This window comes from Chelonoidis abingdonii, chromosome 24 (genome assembly GCF_003597395.2).
Source record: "Chelonoidis abingdonii isolate Lonesome George chromosome 24, CheloAbing_2.0, whole genome shotgun sequence".
In the NCBI taxonomy this organism is placed as follows: domain Eukaryota; kingdom Metazoa; phylum Chordata; order Testudines; family Testudinidae; genus Chelonoidis; species Chelonoidis abingdonii.
The window spans coordinates 19,558,360-19,578,166 of record NC_133792.1 but is presented as its reverse complement, the minus strand read 5'-3'; the positions used below and the strand labels follow the sequence as shown (position 1 = coordinate 19,578,166).

Genomic DNA, 19,807 nt, shown 5'->3' with positions numbered 1-19,807 from the left:
TGCCCCGTGCCCAGTGCAGCCGCCGAGCAGCCGGGCTCGGTAGCCACCCGCCCCCGGGGGGGAGGAGAGCCGCGGACCCCGCCTCGCCCGAGGATTGTCTTGGCGGCGGGGGCTGAGCTGCTTCCTCCCGCCCGCCCCGGGGGCTGCAGCCGGACCCCGGCGCCGGAGAGCAGCGAGGCGAGCGGACTCGGTTTCTCGTGCGGCTCGGCCAGCCCCCAGCTCCGCAGCATGAGGCGGCTCCGGAGACTGGTGCATCTGGTGCTCTTCTGCCCGCTCTCCAAGGGCTTGCAGGTGAGGGCCGGGGAGGGGGCTGGGGGTAAGCAGCTGCTGCCCTGGCGGGGGTCCATCCAGCCTCCTTGGGAGGGAGGGGGGCGCGGCCTTGATCCCAAGTTGGAAATAAATAAATACCTACAAAGTTAAGCCCATGTCCGGCTCCGCAGATTGATCCTAGTGCAATTTGGAGAGGGAAATTAAAAAAAAAAAGGGGGGGGGAGGGATTTAACCCCCTCTTCTCCCATCACTCCCTAAGGGATTCGCCCGAGGGGGAAACTGACAGATGGTTAATTTCACTACACCTGTGCTTTTCCATTGTAGGGGACCTTGTGGGTCAGGGGGCTGGATACACAGAGAGAGATGAAAATTGTGGCTGTTTAGTTTTGTGTGCATATGACAGATGGATGGATGGGGAGAGTCTGATGAAACCATTCCCTGGTACCAAACTCATTTTCTTCTCCTGCAGAATGCTGGGTTCCTATACCAAACATTAGAAAAACCTCCAGCCCTGTGAGCTGTGAGTCATTGTGGTGGCTTCTTTTTCCATTTCCCCCCGAGGGTTTTTTATTTTATTTTAATTTGATAAAAGTGACTGTTTCCCTGTAGTTGCTGAAGAGGGTCAGTATGGATGCTACATTTGTAAATCTGTTTCTGACCCTGCTATGAATGAAACCTCAGGTGTGCATGTAATGAAAAAAGCAAATAGATGGATATTCAGCTTCAGCGCCACTGTATTTAGGGCTTGATCCAATGCTCATTGAAATCAGCAGGAGTCATTCCACTGACTCCAAGGGGCATTAGGTCAAGCCCTTAAACCACTGGTTTGCAGTGAGATATTTTAACCACTAATGCTCTCCCACACCCGCACCCCTCTCTGGCTTGTTTTTGAAAAGTGTCCTGGATTATTCTACATGGAGTAAATATGGACCAGCACGGCACACCAATTGCATAACAGGAAGTTTAACTGTGAACCTCGTGTTGGGAAGAATCCACATTGATAAACTGGCTCTTTCATGCTATGTAGGGGCAATCAGTCCTTACATAAATAGTGGAACAAGCCAATGCAGCAATGTACCAGTCTAGAATGATTACTTTTTTCTCTGGCACATCGACCTAACTGAATTCAAAGTCTGGTTCATAGAGGAGGAGAAGGACTAGGAATGATTATCTCCCAAGAGGTTTTTGGAGTGTCAAGGAATAGAACTTAGCAACAGAACCTGAGGTTCTCACTCAAGGCAAAACTCCCAGGGAATTTCAAGGAAAATGAGCAGAATTTGGGGCTCGCTGATATGTATTGGGTGGGGACAGATCTGACTCTGGAGAGCAGAAGTTCCTCATCCATGAATGTTTTACCAGAAAAAGTCACACGGAAGCCAGCAATGATACTTGTCTTTTCAGGTGGCCATTAGAGCTGAAGGAACAATCCCAGCTGCTCTTACATGTTTGATTAGCTGGAAAATGGGCTAATGTGAGGAGGAGATTTCGTATTATCCAGTAGGGCCAGCACTGGGGGAGAAATGGAAAGAATGTCAGAGAAAATGAGAAAAAGAAACCCAGCAAACCCTTAAAGGCTGAGGAAGCAGTTCAAGAGCAAAGTTCTCAGCTATGGCAGATCTGTTCCTGCAGAATGATATATTCCCTACTGCCCTCTCAACCCCTCTCCAGCTAGAATGATCACAGACCTGGCAATATAGATCGAATTTGCAATGCTAGCTCAGCCCTGTGCCAAAGTATGTGGGACAGTCACAATGAGATGGGGACTGTTGCCCAGGAAGGAGCTGAGCTGAAAGCATTCTGCTGGCTCCTTTTAGTCCTGATCTCAGAGGTGAAGGGCCTCTGAGCTGCCCAGGCTCTTTTCTTTCCTTATAATACTCAAGCATGGCATTGAAATGGGCAGTGGGGGTGCTGCTGCACATGAGGAGCAGCATGGGCTTTACATGCAGGACTTGAAATCAGTCCCTGGCATGGGAAATGGAGTGTCAAATAGCGAGCTCCCACTGACGCAGAACAGAAACAGGTGAGCATGTTAGCCATCCATGTTGGCATCTCTTTACTGTGCTCTGCTCCTCTTGTGCCAACTGTGCAGCTCTGGCAATACTTAGCAGCCTTTTGCACTTGCATTAGGATTAGTGCTGTGGTTCTTTTTCTGAGTACTCGCTGTGTTAACCCTGCAAGGCAAAGTCAAGAGACCGGCAGAGCTGTTTAAGGACCAAATCCAGCACGACTTCTTCGCACAAGAGGTCTCCTTGAAGCCATAAAGGCTTGATTCTCTGTGCCCTGCACCTTGTGTCATCATTTATACTAGGGCAAAGTGGGCTAGGTCCTCAACCTATCCCCAAGTATCTATCTATCTATCTAGCCCTGTAAACATAAACTGCAGCTTTGCTGATTTGCAGCAGCTGAGGATCTAGCCCAGGGAGGGCAAAGTGGGGAGTGAAATGCCAGCACCAGCGTGAGTGTCAGATTCTGATTTGATTGCATTTCATGCTCCCTTTGCCCAGGTGCACATGCTGACGTAAGGTGTCAGACAGTGGAGAATCCACCTCTAAGTGTCTGTGTGAAATCAGTGCATTTGGCAGCTGATGTGTGCACGTCTGATTTTGATCTGCTTCATAAAATTATGAAATCAGAAATGTGATGCCGACAGAAAGGAACTTGATATTCATTGGCTGGAGAACCTCGGTCGGTGAGAGCCTGGTGTGCACTGATAATGGTCCTGAACCAATCTTGTTTGTGATGCTGTATTTTGCTTTTTTAAAAATTTGCCTGTAATACAGTTTACTCCTTTAATGTAAGAGTCGTGGGAAAGCTTATTGACAAGGCCTGAGTTTCTCTCTCTGTTAGCAAGGCCTGGCAGTTGGCAGTGGTAAAGATTCACAGAAAGAGCCTTTTTCCTCCAACACTGAACTCCATTAGAATAAGGGAAAATCCAGCATTATCCGTAAAGCTTCTCTCTGTGTCTCCAGGCTTCAGTGGGGAACTTTTGCTGAGAACCCAAGGCCCATCTTGTCTAGCTTCCTGCAACTGATTTAAAGAAACAGTACAAATATATAGGCCATGGGGCAAATTGTTTTGAAAAGAGCCAGAATGACATGGGTGATGAAACTGAGGTTACTCTGGAAGGATGTGGAAATGCACCGATGCTCTCTGTAGTGAAATAACAGCCAATCTGCTAGTAAAGCCCAGCAGAGAAGAAAATGGATGTTGCACATTTTGACCTAGTCCCACATCTGTCCTGAAAGAGCATCATCAGAGGGGTGGCTAGGTAGGCATGAGACTGGCTGGCAGGTCATGGAGAGCTGCAGCAAAAGAAAGGAGACAGAGCAGCCTTTGAGCGCTCTGTCAGGTTCGCCTTTGAAGTTCTCTCCAGCCAAGTATCTGTAGCACTTCAAACAGGAGGCACTGAAGACTCCTGCAGGCCAGTTGACAGCTTGCTATTCAGCCTACTCACTGTACCCTGGCCAAAGGAAGGGCAGACGCTAGCTGCTGATGAGATGTAGTTGAACTTAATGAGAGGGTCCGGAGTTATGGTAAAACCCTGCCCGATAATGAGAACAGGTTTGTGTGAAATATACATAAAAATACCCGGAATGTATCCGTCCTCACTGGGATGAAAACTGCCTGCAGAGGGAGCCAGTGGGAGCAGAAGACCTGTTGCTAGTTCTCAGGGTTTCACAGGGGGTTGGAACACACTTGTCTGCAGTTCTCTTGTCCTCCAAGCCCCACTCCCTCCTTTTCATCTGTTCAGTCACCTGTGGTGCGCTGTGAGCTCTCTGGGGCAGGGAAGTGTCTTTGTGGTAGTTGGTAGGGGGCCCTGGTCCCTGCCATTAGGGGTTACCGAATAATTAGTCAAGGAAAGCGACTTTTTAAACACCAACACAAATTCCCTCTGATTTCCTGGAAAGTGGCCCATATTTTGTCAAAAACTAAATACATACAAACTAGCAAACAAACGGATCCCTTCTGGGGCCAGATTCTGTTCTCTTTTACGCTGTATGAACTAGAGTCACTCAAGGTTTTTAGCTTGGTGGAGTTACTCATAAAACCGGAAAAAATTAAACCCAAAGGGCCAGATCCTCAGCTGGTGTAAACTGGCAGAATTCCACTGACTTCAGTGGAGTTATGCTGATTTATGCAAAGTGAAGATCCACCTCTAAATAAATCAAGACAAATGGGTCCTGTTGTTATTTATAGAGCGGGTCCTGATGCCATACAAACAGCTCTGATGTAAATCTAGAGTAACGCCGAGATTTTTAGCCCAGGGGATTTATTCTGGATTCCACTGGTTTAACTGAGAGCAGAAGTAGCCCTGGCGCTGGAAACTCGAATACCGATTGTCTCAGCTCTGACCTGCACCATTTGGAGGAGGATTTCCTTTTGCAATTCACCGGGAAGGCAAAAAAGTGAAATAAAAGGAGCAGGAGACCATGGCACTGGGAGTTGCAACAGAGATGTCTGTCTTCTAAGACCATGCTAGGAAGGTCGGGTCTAGTTTCCCTTCATTTCATCTGAAACTCCCGGGCACCCCGCATCACTCAGGCAAGAATGATATTCAATAGCTTGGAAAAAACTAACTCAGCGGATGAAGGCTGGACTATGCCACTTATAGCAGCTGAAGATGGAAAAGGCCCATTTGATTGTCTAGTCCAGGGGTAGGCAACCTATGGCACGCATGCCAAAAGCGGCACGCGAGCTGATTTTCAGTGGTACTCACACTGCCCGGGTCCTGGCCACCGGTCCCAGAGGAGGTCTGCATTTTAATTTAATTTTAAATGAAGCTTCTTAAACATTTAAAAAACCTTATTTACTTTACATACAATAATAATTTAGTTATATAATATAGACTTATAGAAAGAGACCTTCTAAAAAGTTAACATTTATAACTTGCATGCGAAACTTTAAATTAGAGTGAAAACACGAAGACTTGGCACACCACTTCTGAAAGGCTGCCGACCCCTGATCTAGTCCATCCCTACAGTGTACCTTGGAATACATTGTCTAGGCAAGTTTTACATGTCTTAAGAAATGGCATTTCCGGTGCCCTCCTTGGGAGAGCACATAGTTGTCTGGACCATCATTGGGCTGATGACTGAGCTGTTAGGGTGTGTAACTTCCCTTGAAAACGGAGACAGGATAACATGAGTGCAGCCTCTCATCTCTTCAGTTATCATCTAATCTCTCTCTCTCTCTAATCACTTGCCCCAATATAACATATACTATTCTCCTGTAACTGGCTTGCACGGATTTATGAACCTATGTGTATGATGCACTGACATTAAACCAGGGCCTCATCCGAACTGCCAGATCCAAACACCTTCAGAATTTGGGGTGGTCAGAATCTAGATCCAAAATGTTGTGGCCCAGGCCTGGCCCATCCATTGTTGACTCTCTGGAGGTTGGATCCCAGCCCTGGCAGCTTGTCCCAGCAAACCTCTTTGACAGGCTCAGCCAAGGGGTTTTTAAAAAAAATAAAATGACCAAATAGGCCAAAGACAATTGGTATTTGGATCCAGTTAATCAAGAGGGAAGAGCCACTGGTGTTGTCTTCTGGAATAATTGACTGGCTTGCTCCACAGATGGAGACCAGGTGTAAAATAAAGAACCCTAACATTTTAGGGACCTGTCCTGTAGTTCTTATGCAATTGAGGCTCCCAGGCACCTCAGTGGGAATGTTGAGCCTGTAGTGGTGTGGCAAACTCTGGCAATTTTATTGCAAGTCTCACGATATTAGATGTTTTTTTCTTAAAGCCCCAGCTGCTGGAATCATGTGAATACATCAGAATCAAGGCTTTAACACCAGAAGGCAAATATTATTTTTTTAAATCTCATGGATTTTTTTTGTACTGGGGTGGCAGCTGACGCATGATTTGAACACCTGGGGTTGTCCATACTGCTGGAGCTAGCTTCTGCCTGCTGAACTGGCTCTCTTTTCTTGGCCATACAGGAGTTTCTGGCCTTGCTGCTTGGGCCAATGCAATAGAGACACTTTGTTCCTTCTAAGCTATCAACGGTGAAGGCACCTGGTGAAGCTTTGTGACACAGAGATAATCCAAAGACATTGACTCATGAAGATTCCTCCATCAGTTTTCCTGGGCCAGTTTGAAATCTGTACACTGACACCTACAGTCAGACAAGTAATCAGACTAACCGGGACAATATAAATGTTCAGGTGTTCCAAAGGACTCAGATAGCATGTGGCTTTACCAAAGTGTGCTGCCCTTAATTGAGCAAAATTCCTGTTGAAGCCTCCTGCTCTGAAATGCATTTTTGTCTCCCTCTAGTGGCTGAATCATGTAAAAGGAGTATGAGTCTGTTACTGATTTCAAGCTTGCAGACCCAGGTCACACTTGTAGCGTGAGATGTCCTGGATTCAGTGCTGTAGGTGACCCAAGCAGGGCATCATTACATTCAGATACCAAGAACCAGAATAGAAAGAATAGGATTTCTTGACTAAACACCCAGTCTCACTTGACGGCCCCATATCAGGCCCCCTCTGGATCCAACAGAAGCTGCCTTAGGGGTAGTATTAAACTGCCAGGAGAAAGCCCCATTTGCTGATGATGTGTGTGGGCCTTCATTGAGTACAGCTGTTTTTAGATAAATGCAACATAGTCAAATAGGAATAGCCACAAATCTCTTGTATTTGTCAACTGCTCGTGGTAATTAGAGTCCCCCTTTTACAGACAGTAATTTGTGGTGAATGTTTTTGATGGTGAAATAAGGCTAACCCAGGGCTTTGTGGGCTGATTCACACCTTGGTACAGTATTTGCAATTAGCACACACTGTGTCAAGACATCTGCTCAAACCTAGACACTTTCACACTTACCTGCAGATTAGTTCAGAAATGCTTATTCAGATTGAACTGAAATAATGTAGCTAACTCAGTCCCATCGAGCTGAAATGCAAGAACAGGAGTTTGTTGCCCTTGTTTTCCGACAGCAGGTCAGAAAACCATATGGCGTTCATACAGCTAGATCAAGGGAGTGCTACAGCCCCAATATTTAGAATGCATAAGTGGCTTTGGAAAATGTAATGGACCAAATCCTCAGCTGGTGTGGACTGGTGTAAATCCATTGGGTCCATTCAGATCCGGCCTTACATGAATAGAAACAGTTGCCAATTCTGGTTAGTTATTTCACTGGAAACTGTGGGTCAGATTCACCCCGATGTGACTCTCTGATTAACTGGACTAGTGTGTTTATAATCTTTGCTGGAGACCCAAATACAACATGGTGGAGTGGGCATGAATAAACCAATGAGTGCGACATTGATTGGTTGATGAAACGTTTGCCGAACTCTCTAAGGCTCAGCTGGATATGTGCTAATGAAATAACGAAGTGAACAATTAACAAAGTGACCCCCAGTGTCAATGGAAGTTCTCACTGACATTTCTGCACCACTTCCTAAAACTGTGCTGGCCCCTCCGGCTCATGCCCTCCGGGAAAAGCCAGCAGAAATAGGGGGGCATTGAAACACACCTTGAAGGTTAATAAACTTGGCCTCTCAGACCAGTATGCGGTGTGAGTCCACAGCTGGTGACTCTAAGGGAAGATACCCTACTTCCAGCCCCTGGGTGTCTGATCCAAAGCCCACTGAAATCAATAGAAAGATGCCTATTAACTTCAATGGCCTTTGGATCTGGTCCTAAAAATGGAAACTCTCTGTTTGACTGATTTGACTGATCACAGCTGTTGAGACAGAACATGAGAGGGGGCGTTTCTGTGGTAGCCATGATCCCAACCATAAAATGCCAGGAATTTCATCTGGAAACAAAGTCTCCTGCGAAGAGCTCTGCCAAGTAAGGGACTTACCCAAAGTCCATTGAAGCCAATAGGAAGACTCCCATGGTCATTGGCTCAGGTCCAAAGTTTAGAGCTGCTATTCTGCACTAGTTGAAGTTTCTAAGTGATCTCCAGATGCAGCCTCAGGAGGAGTGCAATGCAGGAGTCCAGTCTAGAGCCAACCAAGGACTGGCTTACTGGGGCAAGGTTCCTCCCCAGGAAAGGTTGCAACCTCCTCATCACATGCAGATGAAATGAAGCAGTTGGCTGCTACATCTGCTTAACTGTTTAAGAGGCACTGTTGATCCACCAGGACTCCTGGATCCCATTACAAAAGTCAGGCCAAGACCCTCATGGCAGGGAAGCCAAATGATATCGGAAAGCAGCATTGTGGTTGCTGGCCCCGGGGCAGAGAGGGAGAAATTACCATCTTAATGCCAGGAACGAGTCAGTCTCTGAACCTTAGCTTCGTTTGCATGGATTATTGTTGATGTCTTTGACAGACCATTCATTATTCATTGTTCATGTGAACTCTCCAGAATGAAAACCCAGAGGTAAGAACCTGACAGTCATCATCATCATCATCACATTCCCATTACGTCTCTGGTGTTTAGGGCAGTGACGAAGCTCCTCCACCTCTGTCTGTTTCTGGCAAGTCTTCCAGTGGTTCCCCAGCTGTGCCCCAGGTTTTTCAGCTCGGCTTCCACAGCTCCTCACCATGTTGTTTTCGGGCAGCCTTGTTTTCACTTGCCTCCATGTGTCCATTTTATTCCTGTTCTGGTGATGGAATCAGTTTCCGTCTGAAGCACATGGCCCGAGGCTGTGTTGTTAATCTTCCTGATCCCGTCCATTTGCTCTCGCTGGCACCCAGGTTGTGTAAACTGAAGCGTCTCATCTCTGCTGAGATGTCCGTGTGTTCCAAACACCAAGTTTGGTTTTTGTTTTGGCGGTGAGCACTTCAGTCTTCATGCCAGTGGCTTCCTCTCGGCTTTTACCACTGCCAGTCCTACAGGTTGTTGACTCCTGCAGGCCATCACACACAGTAACAGTCAATTTCTCCGCTGCTGTTTCCGTAACATATTTTGTTTTTTATGGGACAGGGTTGCTAGCCCTGTGCCTAACCCCCAACCTGGAGGCCCAGGGTGTCTGTTTTGTCCGGCCTCTCCTCCACAGACCAAACCAGCCGGGTTGAACCTGCCCAGAGCAAGAAGCCTCCGCCGACACAGACTCTAGGGATTGTTAGAGCATGCGAGCTGTCCCACCACAACAAGACACGGACACCGGAGGACAGAATATGACAGTGCGTGGGGTTTTTGTTCCATGTACACGAGGTGTCCTGAAGGAGCAACAGGCAATGCCTCCAGCTGTATATGTCAGCATAGAACCATTTTATCCCAGGCCCCTTATGAAGGGGACAGTGGAGGTGTTAGAGAGTTTATGGATGACTGGAATCACTGCCCTTGGATTATATTGTATCTAGGAAATGCAGTTTTTTTAACAGGCCCTTGGAACAGTTTCATAAGAGGGTCAGCGCCTCTGCTGTTGCAAACCAGCCCAGTCAATGGAGCTATACTGGCATATACCAACTGAGCCCAGCATGTGCCATGAGATAGGCGCTTGCATTGTGAGCTCTCCCAAGCAAGGCAGCGCTGGAGCAGCTCTGTACAGGGGAGATGAGAGCTCAAAGAGAACCCCAGGGGCTGCACATGATCACAGGGGTGATTCCCCCCCTCCCCCGAGCTGGCACTGAACTAAAACACCAGCATGGTGTTAGGGACTCGAAGGCGGGGAATGGGCTCTGTAGACCCCTGCCCCTCATTTCTCACATAACAGAAAATATTTGCTTTGGAAAGGGCTGACTTTTCTTGCATCGCAGTGACAGAGCTGCATCACCTTGGGGCACAGTGACATCACCTCAAACCTAGGAGTCAGCTGGCTGTGATTTCGCCTTCCAGGTTTCAGGACATGTGGTTACCCATCTCCATTGTACTGAGGAGTCTGGCCAACTTCTCGGATCCTCACAGCATAATCTTCCTTTTCTTTAATTTGCAAATGACCTACTCGCAGCCATAGTTACATGAGAGATTGGGGTGTGTAGATAAATCAAAATAAAGGTTAGAAAAAGGGTTACTGAGAACAGGAAGTCTGAAGTTTCTGCTGGTGCTCAGACTGTTCCATGTGGAAATGTAATCATGTGAGCATGCCTCCCGAACACACACAGACACAGATCTCCCAGGCCCAGGTCCTCCAGTGAAGATCTGGGTCACAGTCACTCCCTTACACAAGCCCAGGGCCATATACACAGACATACTCGCACACTCACACACACACACTCACTCCCCCAATAGGTATGTACCCAGATACACACGTGAATACATATGCCCATGGCCACACGCACAGCTCACATGTGTCTGCCATTAGGATATTTTCCCCTGATAGTAATGCATGTCTACAGCCTGTTTGGTGACCTTCTTCTCTCACCTCCACATGTAATAAGTTTTTTCGATGGCAATTCCTCTCCTTAGGGGCTGACAAAAGCCCCATTTCAGCTTAATTGGGCCTATAATCTGTGAAAAAAATGACCAGAGTTGGGCAGAAACCAGCAAGACTCCTCTGATCTCAGCCTGAGGCTTTTGACACTCTCTCCAGCTGGGCTTTTGTACAGCAGGGTAGCATGGGTGTGTCTACACTGCATTGTAAGCCTGGGTCAGTGGGACCCGGGCTAGTGGACTCAGTGTGTCCAATCCCAGGCCGGAGCATCCACACTTCTTTGTAAACCTGGGTTCACAATTGCTGGACCTGTGGTCTCTCACCTGGGCTAATGGATCCATGCTGCCCTATGCAGACCTTCTGACTTGGATCTGTGGCTTGAGCTGCATCCGCACTGCAGAATGACAGGGCTTGGACTCAAGTCTCAGTGGAACTTGGGTTCAGACCCCCTGTGCCACGTGGGTCCTAGGACCTGGGTCCTGAGTAGCTGACTCGAGTCAGACTGATTTGTGTGTGGACAGAAGGGCGGGGTTGGTCTCAAACCTGAGCCTGAACTTGGGTCTACAGTGCAGTGTAGACATACACAATGGGATTGAGAGGAGGGTAATTGCTTCTTCCCCTCGGAAGGACTCTGCAGGAGCAGAACTTGCTGTGGGTGACTCTGATGTGATCTGCTTTGTATCTGCCAGTAATTCTGGGAGTGAAAAACAGCCCAGTTATAAGTGCACCTAACTGCTCCGCCCAGCGTGCTTTACATTCAAGATGAGTGCAGGAGCGGGGAAGAGGAGTGACTCCTGCACTCTCCTCGGGCTCCTTCTCTCCATACCCAGAGGCCACTGGGGCCAGAGCCCCAGCTGGGGTAAATTGGTGTTAATCAGCAGTGCTCCACTGACTTCAGTGGCCAAGTTCCACCAGCCACGGGTCTGAATCAATGGAGGATCCTCATTGTACAATATGTCCCCTATGGGAACCGCCGCCAAAACCTTAATACTGCTGCTCCTTGCAGACACTCACCCAAGGTCACCTGCTTATTTTACCTGATACTTAGAGGAAGGAAAGCAGTGCTCCTCCCATGGGGCCCAAATCCTCTTCTCTGTACTTGCCTCCTTTTTGTTATTTGCATTGTAGTATGCCCAGAGGCCCCGATCTGGGATCACTGCTCCCAGGTGCTAGGAGCTGTACAAATATCTATCCATATACTACTACAACGCAAATAACAAAAATGTCAGAGGACTGTCTCTGCCCCAGAGAGTTCACACTCAAAGCTCAGCAAGGCAACAGGTGAATACACCAGCCGGGGTTAGGAGGATGGATAACGTAACAGTGAAATTATCACTTGGAGTGTAATAAGTCACAGTACACCCCCTGTCTAGCCTTTTTCAAGTGTTAACTTTTATATTCCTTGTATGTAATGTTGGCATTTTCCTGTTGTTTTTTCCAGAGTCGTCTCCCTGGCATCAAAGTGAAATATCTTTTCCTTGCCTGGCTGGGCATCTTCGTGGGCAGCTGGGTAGTGTACATACATTACTCGTCCTATTCTGAACTGTGCAGAGGTCACGTCTGCCAGATGATAATCGTGAGTGCTGGCAACTTTCATTTGCTCCTGCTGCTTTGCTTCAGATCTGTGTGTTTTTCAAAGCCCTCGGGAAGGGGAGCAGGGGAGACTTGGGACATTGGGAGGTAGTGTCATCAGAGCAGGGGACTGGACTCAGAAATCCTGGCTACATTTCACCGAGGGAAGCGATCGCTGTGATTGTTTGGGTGTCACTTTTAACACATTTTGAGGGTTCTTGAGGATGAAAGGGGCCATATATAAAACTAAGACAGAAGAGGGCTGAGAATCTTATAAGGGAGACACTTTCCTGTGAGATTTCTGGTGCTTCGGCTTCCAGGCAATGGAGGGGGAACAGCCTGTTCCATGATGTTTTTACATTTCAGAAGTGAAGAAACAGCCCAGTGAAAGATCCAGGCACTCACATACTGTGGAGAGGCTCAGAGCCTGCTGTACACTTCATAGCTGGTGTGTGCTTCTATAAGGGACAGAACCAAGTCCCTGGACATGAAGCCCACCAAATTCAGGGATGTTGGCGTCCCTTCCCATTCTTTGCTCTGTCTCAGTTCCCCAAGTGGGTTGATCCTGCCCCCTAGGGACAGAACAACACTAGGGCTGGCCAGAAAACAAGAATTCCTTTTCACAAGTGTTTCTCAAACTGGAGTCGCTGCTTGTGTAGGGAGAGCCCGCTGCAGGCCCACGCCACTTCCCGCAGTCCCCATTGGCCTGCAGCGGCGAACTGCGGCCAGTGGGAGCCACGATTGGCTGGACCTGTGGACGGGGTGACCAGGTGTCACTTAGCAACAGCAGCAGCACCCTGTCCCCCCGGCATGTGGGGAAGAGCAGGCACAACATGTGAGAAGGCGATGGCCTCAAGCAGTGAAAGGAAATTGCAAATGTTGCTGCTTTGTGAAGTGACATCACTCCACGGTCGTTTTCTGCCCTGCCTCCCTCCTCCAAAGCCCCCTCCCTAAAACCCAGCCCTGGAAATGTGGCCACTTGCCCAGACAGCCTCCTGATCTCCAATCCATCTATTTCCTGGAGATCCACCTGCTGAAGCATCATCCAGGGTGTGGAGGTGCTGTTGATCCTGGGGAAGGTAGCAGCTTCCTCCCACTCTACAACATTTTCCCTCCTGTGTGTGCTAGGACACTGTCCGCTCCCTTGCGGGAGAAGAGCTCTCTGACCCTAGAGGATGTGAGCCGATAGCCAGATAGGAGAGACCCAGCAGGGCAGCTGGGACAGCCAGTATGTAGAGCTGTGCTAACACGCCTAGACCGTACCATCGGCTGAAGGGTGGGATCTGGGTACCAAATGCACAAGCATCAACTTTTGAGCTGCAGGAATAAGGCCAAGATTTGCAAAAGCAGCTAGTGACTTTGGGTGCCTCAGTAATCGACTTCAGATGCCTCAAAAGGGCATAATATTCAGAGGAGCAGAACACCCCTCAAGTCAGACCGCTTCAAAGTGACTCAGGTTGGGCCTGCACTAACCAAGATCACTAGTCACTTTTGAAAATCTGTCCTAAGTCCTTCATCTGGGAGTAGGGAGAAGGATGGGGGCATAGACTAGAGGGAGAGCCATAGCTAGGGCGACCAGACAGCAAGTGTGAAAAATTGGGACGGGGGTGCTGGGGAATAGGCGCTTACATAAGACAAAGCCCCAAATATCGGGACCATCCCTATAAAATCGGGACATCTGGTCACCCTAGCCATAGCTGAATGCCTTGAGCCAGTGTATTAGACCAACATATCTGGGAAGCTGAATTTTCCAGCCTCATGCTGGTTTGGTTTGAGATGAATACACATCCCACGAGCAATGATCACAGCTGCCTGAATAGCTATTTGTGGGGTGCCAAGCAAGCGACCCCACCTTGAGACTCCTGTGCCATGTGTTGACACTGGGACACAACATCCACGTGCTTTGGGGGCTGGGTTGCAGCGCGGCGGCCGTTTCATGAAGCTATGGTGACCTTGTACAGAAACATCCTGGGGGTCCCATTGCAGCCTGTTGTTGTGTTGGGAGAAGTTTGTCCTGCTGTGCAAACCTCCTTGACTGACAAGATGACTAGAAAGGCAAATGGGTGGGAAAGGGATTTTTTGAGGTGCGGAGGGCATACCCCCAAAATGCAGGGATGTCCTGTGCCAATGCAAAATGGACACAGATGGGCAGGAAGCCATTGCTCAGGATCATAGGATGAAGTCCAGTGTCTTCCTGTTGTACCCACCCAATATAAATCCTAGTCTGGTAAAGAAAATCGTTCTGGGTCTGATCCTGAGCATCCACTGAGCACCCAGAACTCACCCTGATGCAATCCTCTCAGTATCTTTCCGGCCCAGAGCCTGCAGGACAGATCTCTTTGCTGCGAGATTGATGGTATTTTGCACAATAATAAAAAGAGCTACTGTGTGTCAACAGGTATGGATGCTTGTATGTATAGGCATGCATGTGCTTGTGTGTGTATGTGCGTGCTTGTGAACATCTGTGCACACGCATTTGAGTGTGTATGCCTGTTGGGGTGAGCGTGGTTGTGTCTGTGCAGCCTTGTCCACGTGTGAGGGTTTGTTTCCGTGTGTGCGGGTGTGTTCGCTCCATTTAAATTCCCAGAAATGTATTTCCTGGCTGTGGGTTTCATTGAGACAGATTAACTCTCCCCCTCAACCCTACTAACCAGCCCTGACCGACTGCTGCAAATGGCCATGGTAACGTTGTTACGTTCTAATCCAATAGTAGGAAGGAAGAAAGCAGCAGTGGGGAGGGAGGATGTTAGTGGGAATGAAAAATGCTTCATTTGGTGTGCAGGCTGAGCTGTCTAATTGAGCCAGCCAGCTTTGGGAAGCTGTTAAAACCCAAAGGGATGGTGGATGGGGGGAGCTATGAGAAAGACAATATTGAATAAACGATGCAACACTGTCCATCAATTTTATCGTTAACTCTCTGTCATCTCCCTTTGGGGTTCTAAATACCTCCTAACAAGTTATTCGTTAAGGATGTAAATTCTGCTGTCAAGATTAGAATGAAATAGCGGCTCATTCATCTCCTTTTTTGATTCTTATTTTAAAGCCATGAAGGGTCTTTTCCACTGCAGACCAGGAAGGGAATGATCCCGGGCCCCGACCTGGTCCTGTCACCCCCAGGAAACTGAGCCGCACGGGCCCACAGGGGAGGAGGAGGCAGGATTCACTTCCACCTGCAGAGGTGCCATGAGCATGCCAGGGCTGGGGCAAATCTGGAGGAATCTCTGCCCCAGAGCTTCAGAACTGCCCAGGGGGCTGGAGCCGCATAACAATCACCAGAGCTTCTCTGAGCAGGGCGTAGAACTGAAAGGGGGCTGGAACAATGAGGCGCCAGATCATTGGCAGAGCTCTGAAGTCAGATCAGTTCACCCCATCTGGGGGTCACAGCCAAACAACAGGTGTATGTATGTGTGTCCAGGCCCGTCCCTCCACTGCTACCTCACTGGGGCCTGGGGAAACCTGTGCATTTCCAGGTCTGAGTTCCCTTTGGAGCCTGAGTGCCTTTTGGAGGAGGTAGGCATCTGAAGCCTGCTCCAGCTGACCCATCTGAGCCTGTCTTGATCTCCTGCTATTGATCCTGACCCTGCAGCTAGGAAGTGTGTGGTAGCTCCTGTGTAGAACTCAGAGGGGAGAGAGGGACTGGGAGTGGTGGGGGGCGGCGGTGAGGAACAGCCCTGTGCATAGAAATTGACATCTGCGGAAACTCGATGCCTTGTGAACTGACCCCAGTCCTCTGGGTGCTCACACGGGGCCCTTTGTTCAGGGCAATCCTCACTCGCTGGATACCCGGCTCCGTCTTGGCTCCTTTGGACTCGGTCACCTCTCTCTGAACCCAAAACCTCTCCCTTGTAACATGAGGAGAGAATCGGCCCTTGTGTGAGCCCACCAATGTGCCCGGTATGCTCCCTGCCCCTCCGAGCCCATGCCAGGGCTTCCTCTGTGCTGCCAACCCTGCGGTCACAGGGATCCCCCTCCTCTGTGGCTTGGATGAAAACGTAGTGCACGATGCCCAGATGGCACGGAACTGTGTGTGAGCGGCGCCGCTCTGCTGGGCAGCTCGGCAGGGACAAGCAGGCATTAAAGTGGATGGACCGAGGAGAAGCAGCTATCACTGGACCAGCCATGGGAAGTGGCCTGGGGAGGCCACAGCTGCCTGCCCACATCTGGTACCTGTGCCCCTGCCCCACACCTGCCTGTTTCTTGGAAACCTGAGATGTGAATTTCATAGTCCTGCCTGGGCCTTAACTCTCTTTCTTCTTCAGACTGAATATTCCCTTTGTTATTGGAGGGTTGCTCACAGGTCCTGGGTTGCACACGTGTGTCTGGTTTTTGGGTGGCTCATGAGTCCTGGAGCTGAATATCCTGGAAACATAGGAATTGTCTGACCAGAATAGACCCTTGGCCCACTTAGACTGGTATCATGACTTGAAAAGTGGCCAGCGACAGGATGCTTCAGAGGAAGGTGCTGGACGTTTCACATGGGGGCAGTTTCTTCCTGATCCCAAGCAATTAGTGGTCAGCCTATACCCTGAAGCATGAGAGTGTACTGGCTTGTTTTTGCAGCATCTTGTAAATAGCTGCCAGCGTGGATCACACTTACAGAATTAAAAAACATTTCAGCTTCTGCTGTGGGGAAAAAGCTATACAAAGAATTACACAGACTTTGAAAACTGAGTGAAAAAGATGAAAATAGATCAAATTTGGGGCCAGGCAACTTCAAACCTCTCTCTTTAAGTTGGCTATAAGATTCTGTATCAGCATCTCTTCTAGACTGCAGTGTAGTGCTGTTGTGTGCTGTTAAACAGCTGCCATACTCCAACCCAGAAGTGGCCTCATTTCAGTGGGGGCTGAAGTGACTCCCCATACAGTTTACCTATCACTTTGGGATGAAATGCAAGATATTCGTATTGGGCCAATACTCAGTCCTTACTTAGACAAACCTTCTGTTATCTTCAGTGGGAGTTTTGCTTGAACAAGAGCTAGATGGCATTTTGGCCTATTGTTACTTATTCCAGGGGTCACGCCTGACTGACTAGCCAATCTAGTGTTCACATCAGATCTGCCTTCAGCGATGATTAATTCTTGTAATTGGAATGAAGTGGGGAGGAGGGTCTTTACTGTGAATGCTGCTGGAGTCGGATCCAACAGCAGCCCTGATGAATGAAATCTGCGTTGTGATCTAATTAATAAGAGACAAGGGAAAATGATAGTATTGGTTTGGAACAGATTTTGTTCTAGATGGGGTAATCCCTTACTAATAATTATATCTAGCCCTCATATAGCACTTTTCATGAGTCAATCTCAGAGCACTTTACAAAAGGAGAGACCATATCATTATTCCCATTTTACACCTGGGGAAACTGAGGCACAGGGTAGGAAAGTGGCTTGCCTAGGGTCACCCAGCAGGCCCATGGCAGAGCCAGGAACAGAACCCAGGTCTCCTGAGTTCCAGTCCAGTGCTCTGCCCACAAGGCCTTGTGATTTCAGTGGAGTTACTCCTGATTTATAGGGTTGTTATTGAGGTCACAATCTGAACCATTTCCTTCTGTACTGTTATTAACTCGTGCACAGGCCTTGTGCTGACCCCCTTCCCAGAGGTGAATCCTTCCATGACCCCTCACTGAGCTGGAAGACTTGACCAAGGGGACCGAGTCATCCGCACAGTGGGTGACGGAGGCTGGTTTCATGCTGAAGGCTTCACACAGCAGGTAGTGAGTAGGTGGGTGCAGATACTTGCGTGTTGCTTCCCAGCTTGTGTGCGCACCGGCCCATGCTGCATGCGTACCTACCTCCACTGCCTTCCAGGGCAACTCTCCATGCCTGGCCAGGAATTCACCCCAGCCAGGGGGATGGGTAAGGCCCTCGCAAAATGGAAGGAAAGTCTCGAGAGAGCAGGCTCTCTCTTTCGCTCTCTCTCCCCCCCACTTACCGAGACAGGCTTTTTAATCAGCCCTGATTACTGAAAGGTTGTACTATGTTATGCTAATGGACCAGGGACAGGAGCGAGTGAGAGGGAGAGAAATCCAAAGCTTTTAGCGTGTCGGGGCCAAATGTACCATCGAGAGCTGGGGATGGGAGTGGCCTCTACTGAACAGTTCTTAAGGCCCCGATTTATTGGCTGTTAAATGAGGCGTGACCTGCCTCCCGTCTGATTGAGTAGTTGGTCTGCGGGCAGCGAAGGGGGTAACTGCACAGCAAGGTGCTGGCTGACAGGAGGAGGGAGGGCACTGGAAAACATGCAGCAGCCAGGCGGCTGAGGATGGAGAGGTTGGCAGGGGTACCAAGAGCAAGGAGAGATCAGGGCTTGTTTGCCTTTCTGTCCTGATACGGTCCAAAAAGTGGTGCTCTGCTGGGCGGTAGCGATGGGTGATCGGAGCTGAACGTCTCTTTATGAGGATGTATTAATGGTTTGTATTATGGTAACGCCCAGTGGCTCCTGCTAAAATTGTGGCCCATTGTGCCAGGCACCATGCAAATGCCCAGGAGGAGACAGTCCCTGCCCCATAGAGCATAGACCCTAAATAGACAGGGTGGCAGGAAGGCCGGATGATTCTTAGAGCTTTATGGATTTTCTCGTCCTGTGAGAATTTTTGAGATTTTTGAAAAATTTTCCTGTCCCAAATTGGGGCCAAAAAGTCAAAAATCTCTAAAACTTTCATGACCTGAAAATCCTTCATGCACTGACGATCGTCGGATGATGGTGCAGAGAACTGTGCAGTGACCTGGAGAGACTGAAACCAATTTGATGGGCTCGGAAGAGGCTGTAACCGATTGCAGCACTAAAGAGAGGAGAGGAGAGGTGCTGAGACGTGACCTGTGGCAGTTTAGTAGCAGAGAGGCTTATAAGTCAGTCCACAGTGAGGTGGGGACAGCGGGTTCTGGGGTGGGGATTGTGATCAGCACAAGGGATGAGGACTTAGGAACCTGGATGCTTCTTTGAACCTTCTCTACATGTGGAGCATGCAAGGTTTGGCTGCAAAGCGCACAAGGACAGAGTTTCTGCTGCTGGGGGGCTGGGAGTCCAGAGAGCGCTGGCTTGCTTGTGGAGATGTTTGGTGTTTCCTCTGCACCCGTGCCAGGGGAGACACAGGGGGAAACAAAGTGGGGAAAAGCTACTGGCATGGCTTCCAACCATGAAGGCAGGGCCCAGTCTGGGACACAGATTCAGGTCATAGGCTCATAGAAATGCCGGGCTGGAAGGGACCTGGAGAGGTCATCGAGTCCAGCCCCCTGCGCTGAGGAAGGGCCAGGTCACCATCCCTGACAAGGGTTTGTCCAACCTGTTCCTATGACAGGGATTCCACAACCTCCCTTGGAAGCCAGTTCCCGAGCGTAACTGCCCTTACAGTTACAAAGCTTTCCCTAATATCTAACCCAGTGGTTCTCAAACTATTGTACTGGTGACCCCTTTCTCACAGCAAGCCTCCCAGTCGATCCCCCTTATAAATTAAAAACACTTTTTTATATATTTAACACCATTATAAATGCTGGTGGCAAAGCGGGGTTTGGGATGGAGGCTGACAGCTCAAGACCCCGCCATGTAATGACCTCGCGACCCCGAGGGGTCCCAACCCCCAGTTTGAGAACCCTTGATCTAACCTAAATCTCCCTTGTTGCAGATTAAGCCCATTGCTTCCTGTTCTTCCTCTAGTGGACATGGAGAACAATCCACTGCTCTCCTCTTTAAAGACTG

The 19,807-nt window shown here is 49.0% G+C and overlaps 1 protein-coding gene across 1 annotated transcript in view; it reads left to right on the top strand.

The window, feature by feature from the left end:
* The first annotated feature begins 87 nt into the window (after window positions 1-87).
* The window catches only part of DIPK1B (divergent protein kinase domain 1B), a 38,342-nt gene continuing 18,622 nt past the window's right edge, over window positions 88-19,807 (top strand). The window contains exons 1-2 of the mRNA XM_032767698.2: window positions 88-291; window positions 11,987-12,121. Of these exons, the coding sequence (XP_032623589.1) occupies window positions 229-291; window positions 11,987-12,121 (198 nt within the window). The 5' untranslated portion in view covers window positions 88-228. The remainder of the gene's footprint in view (window positions 292-11,986; window positions 12,122-19,807) is intronic.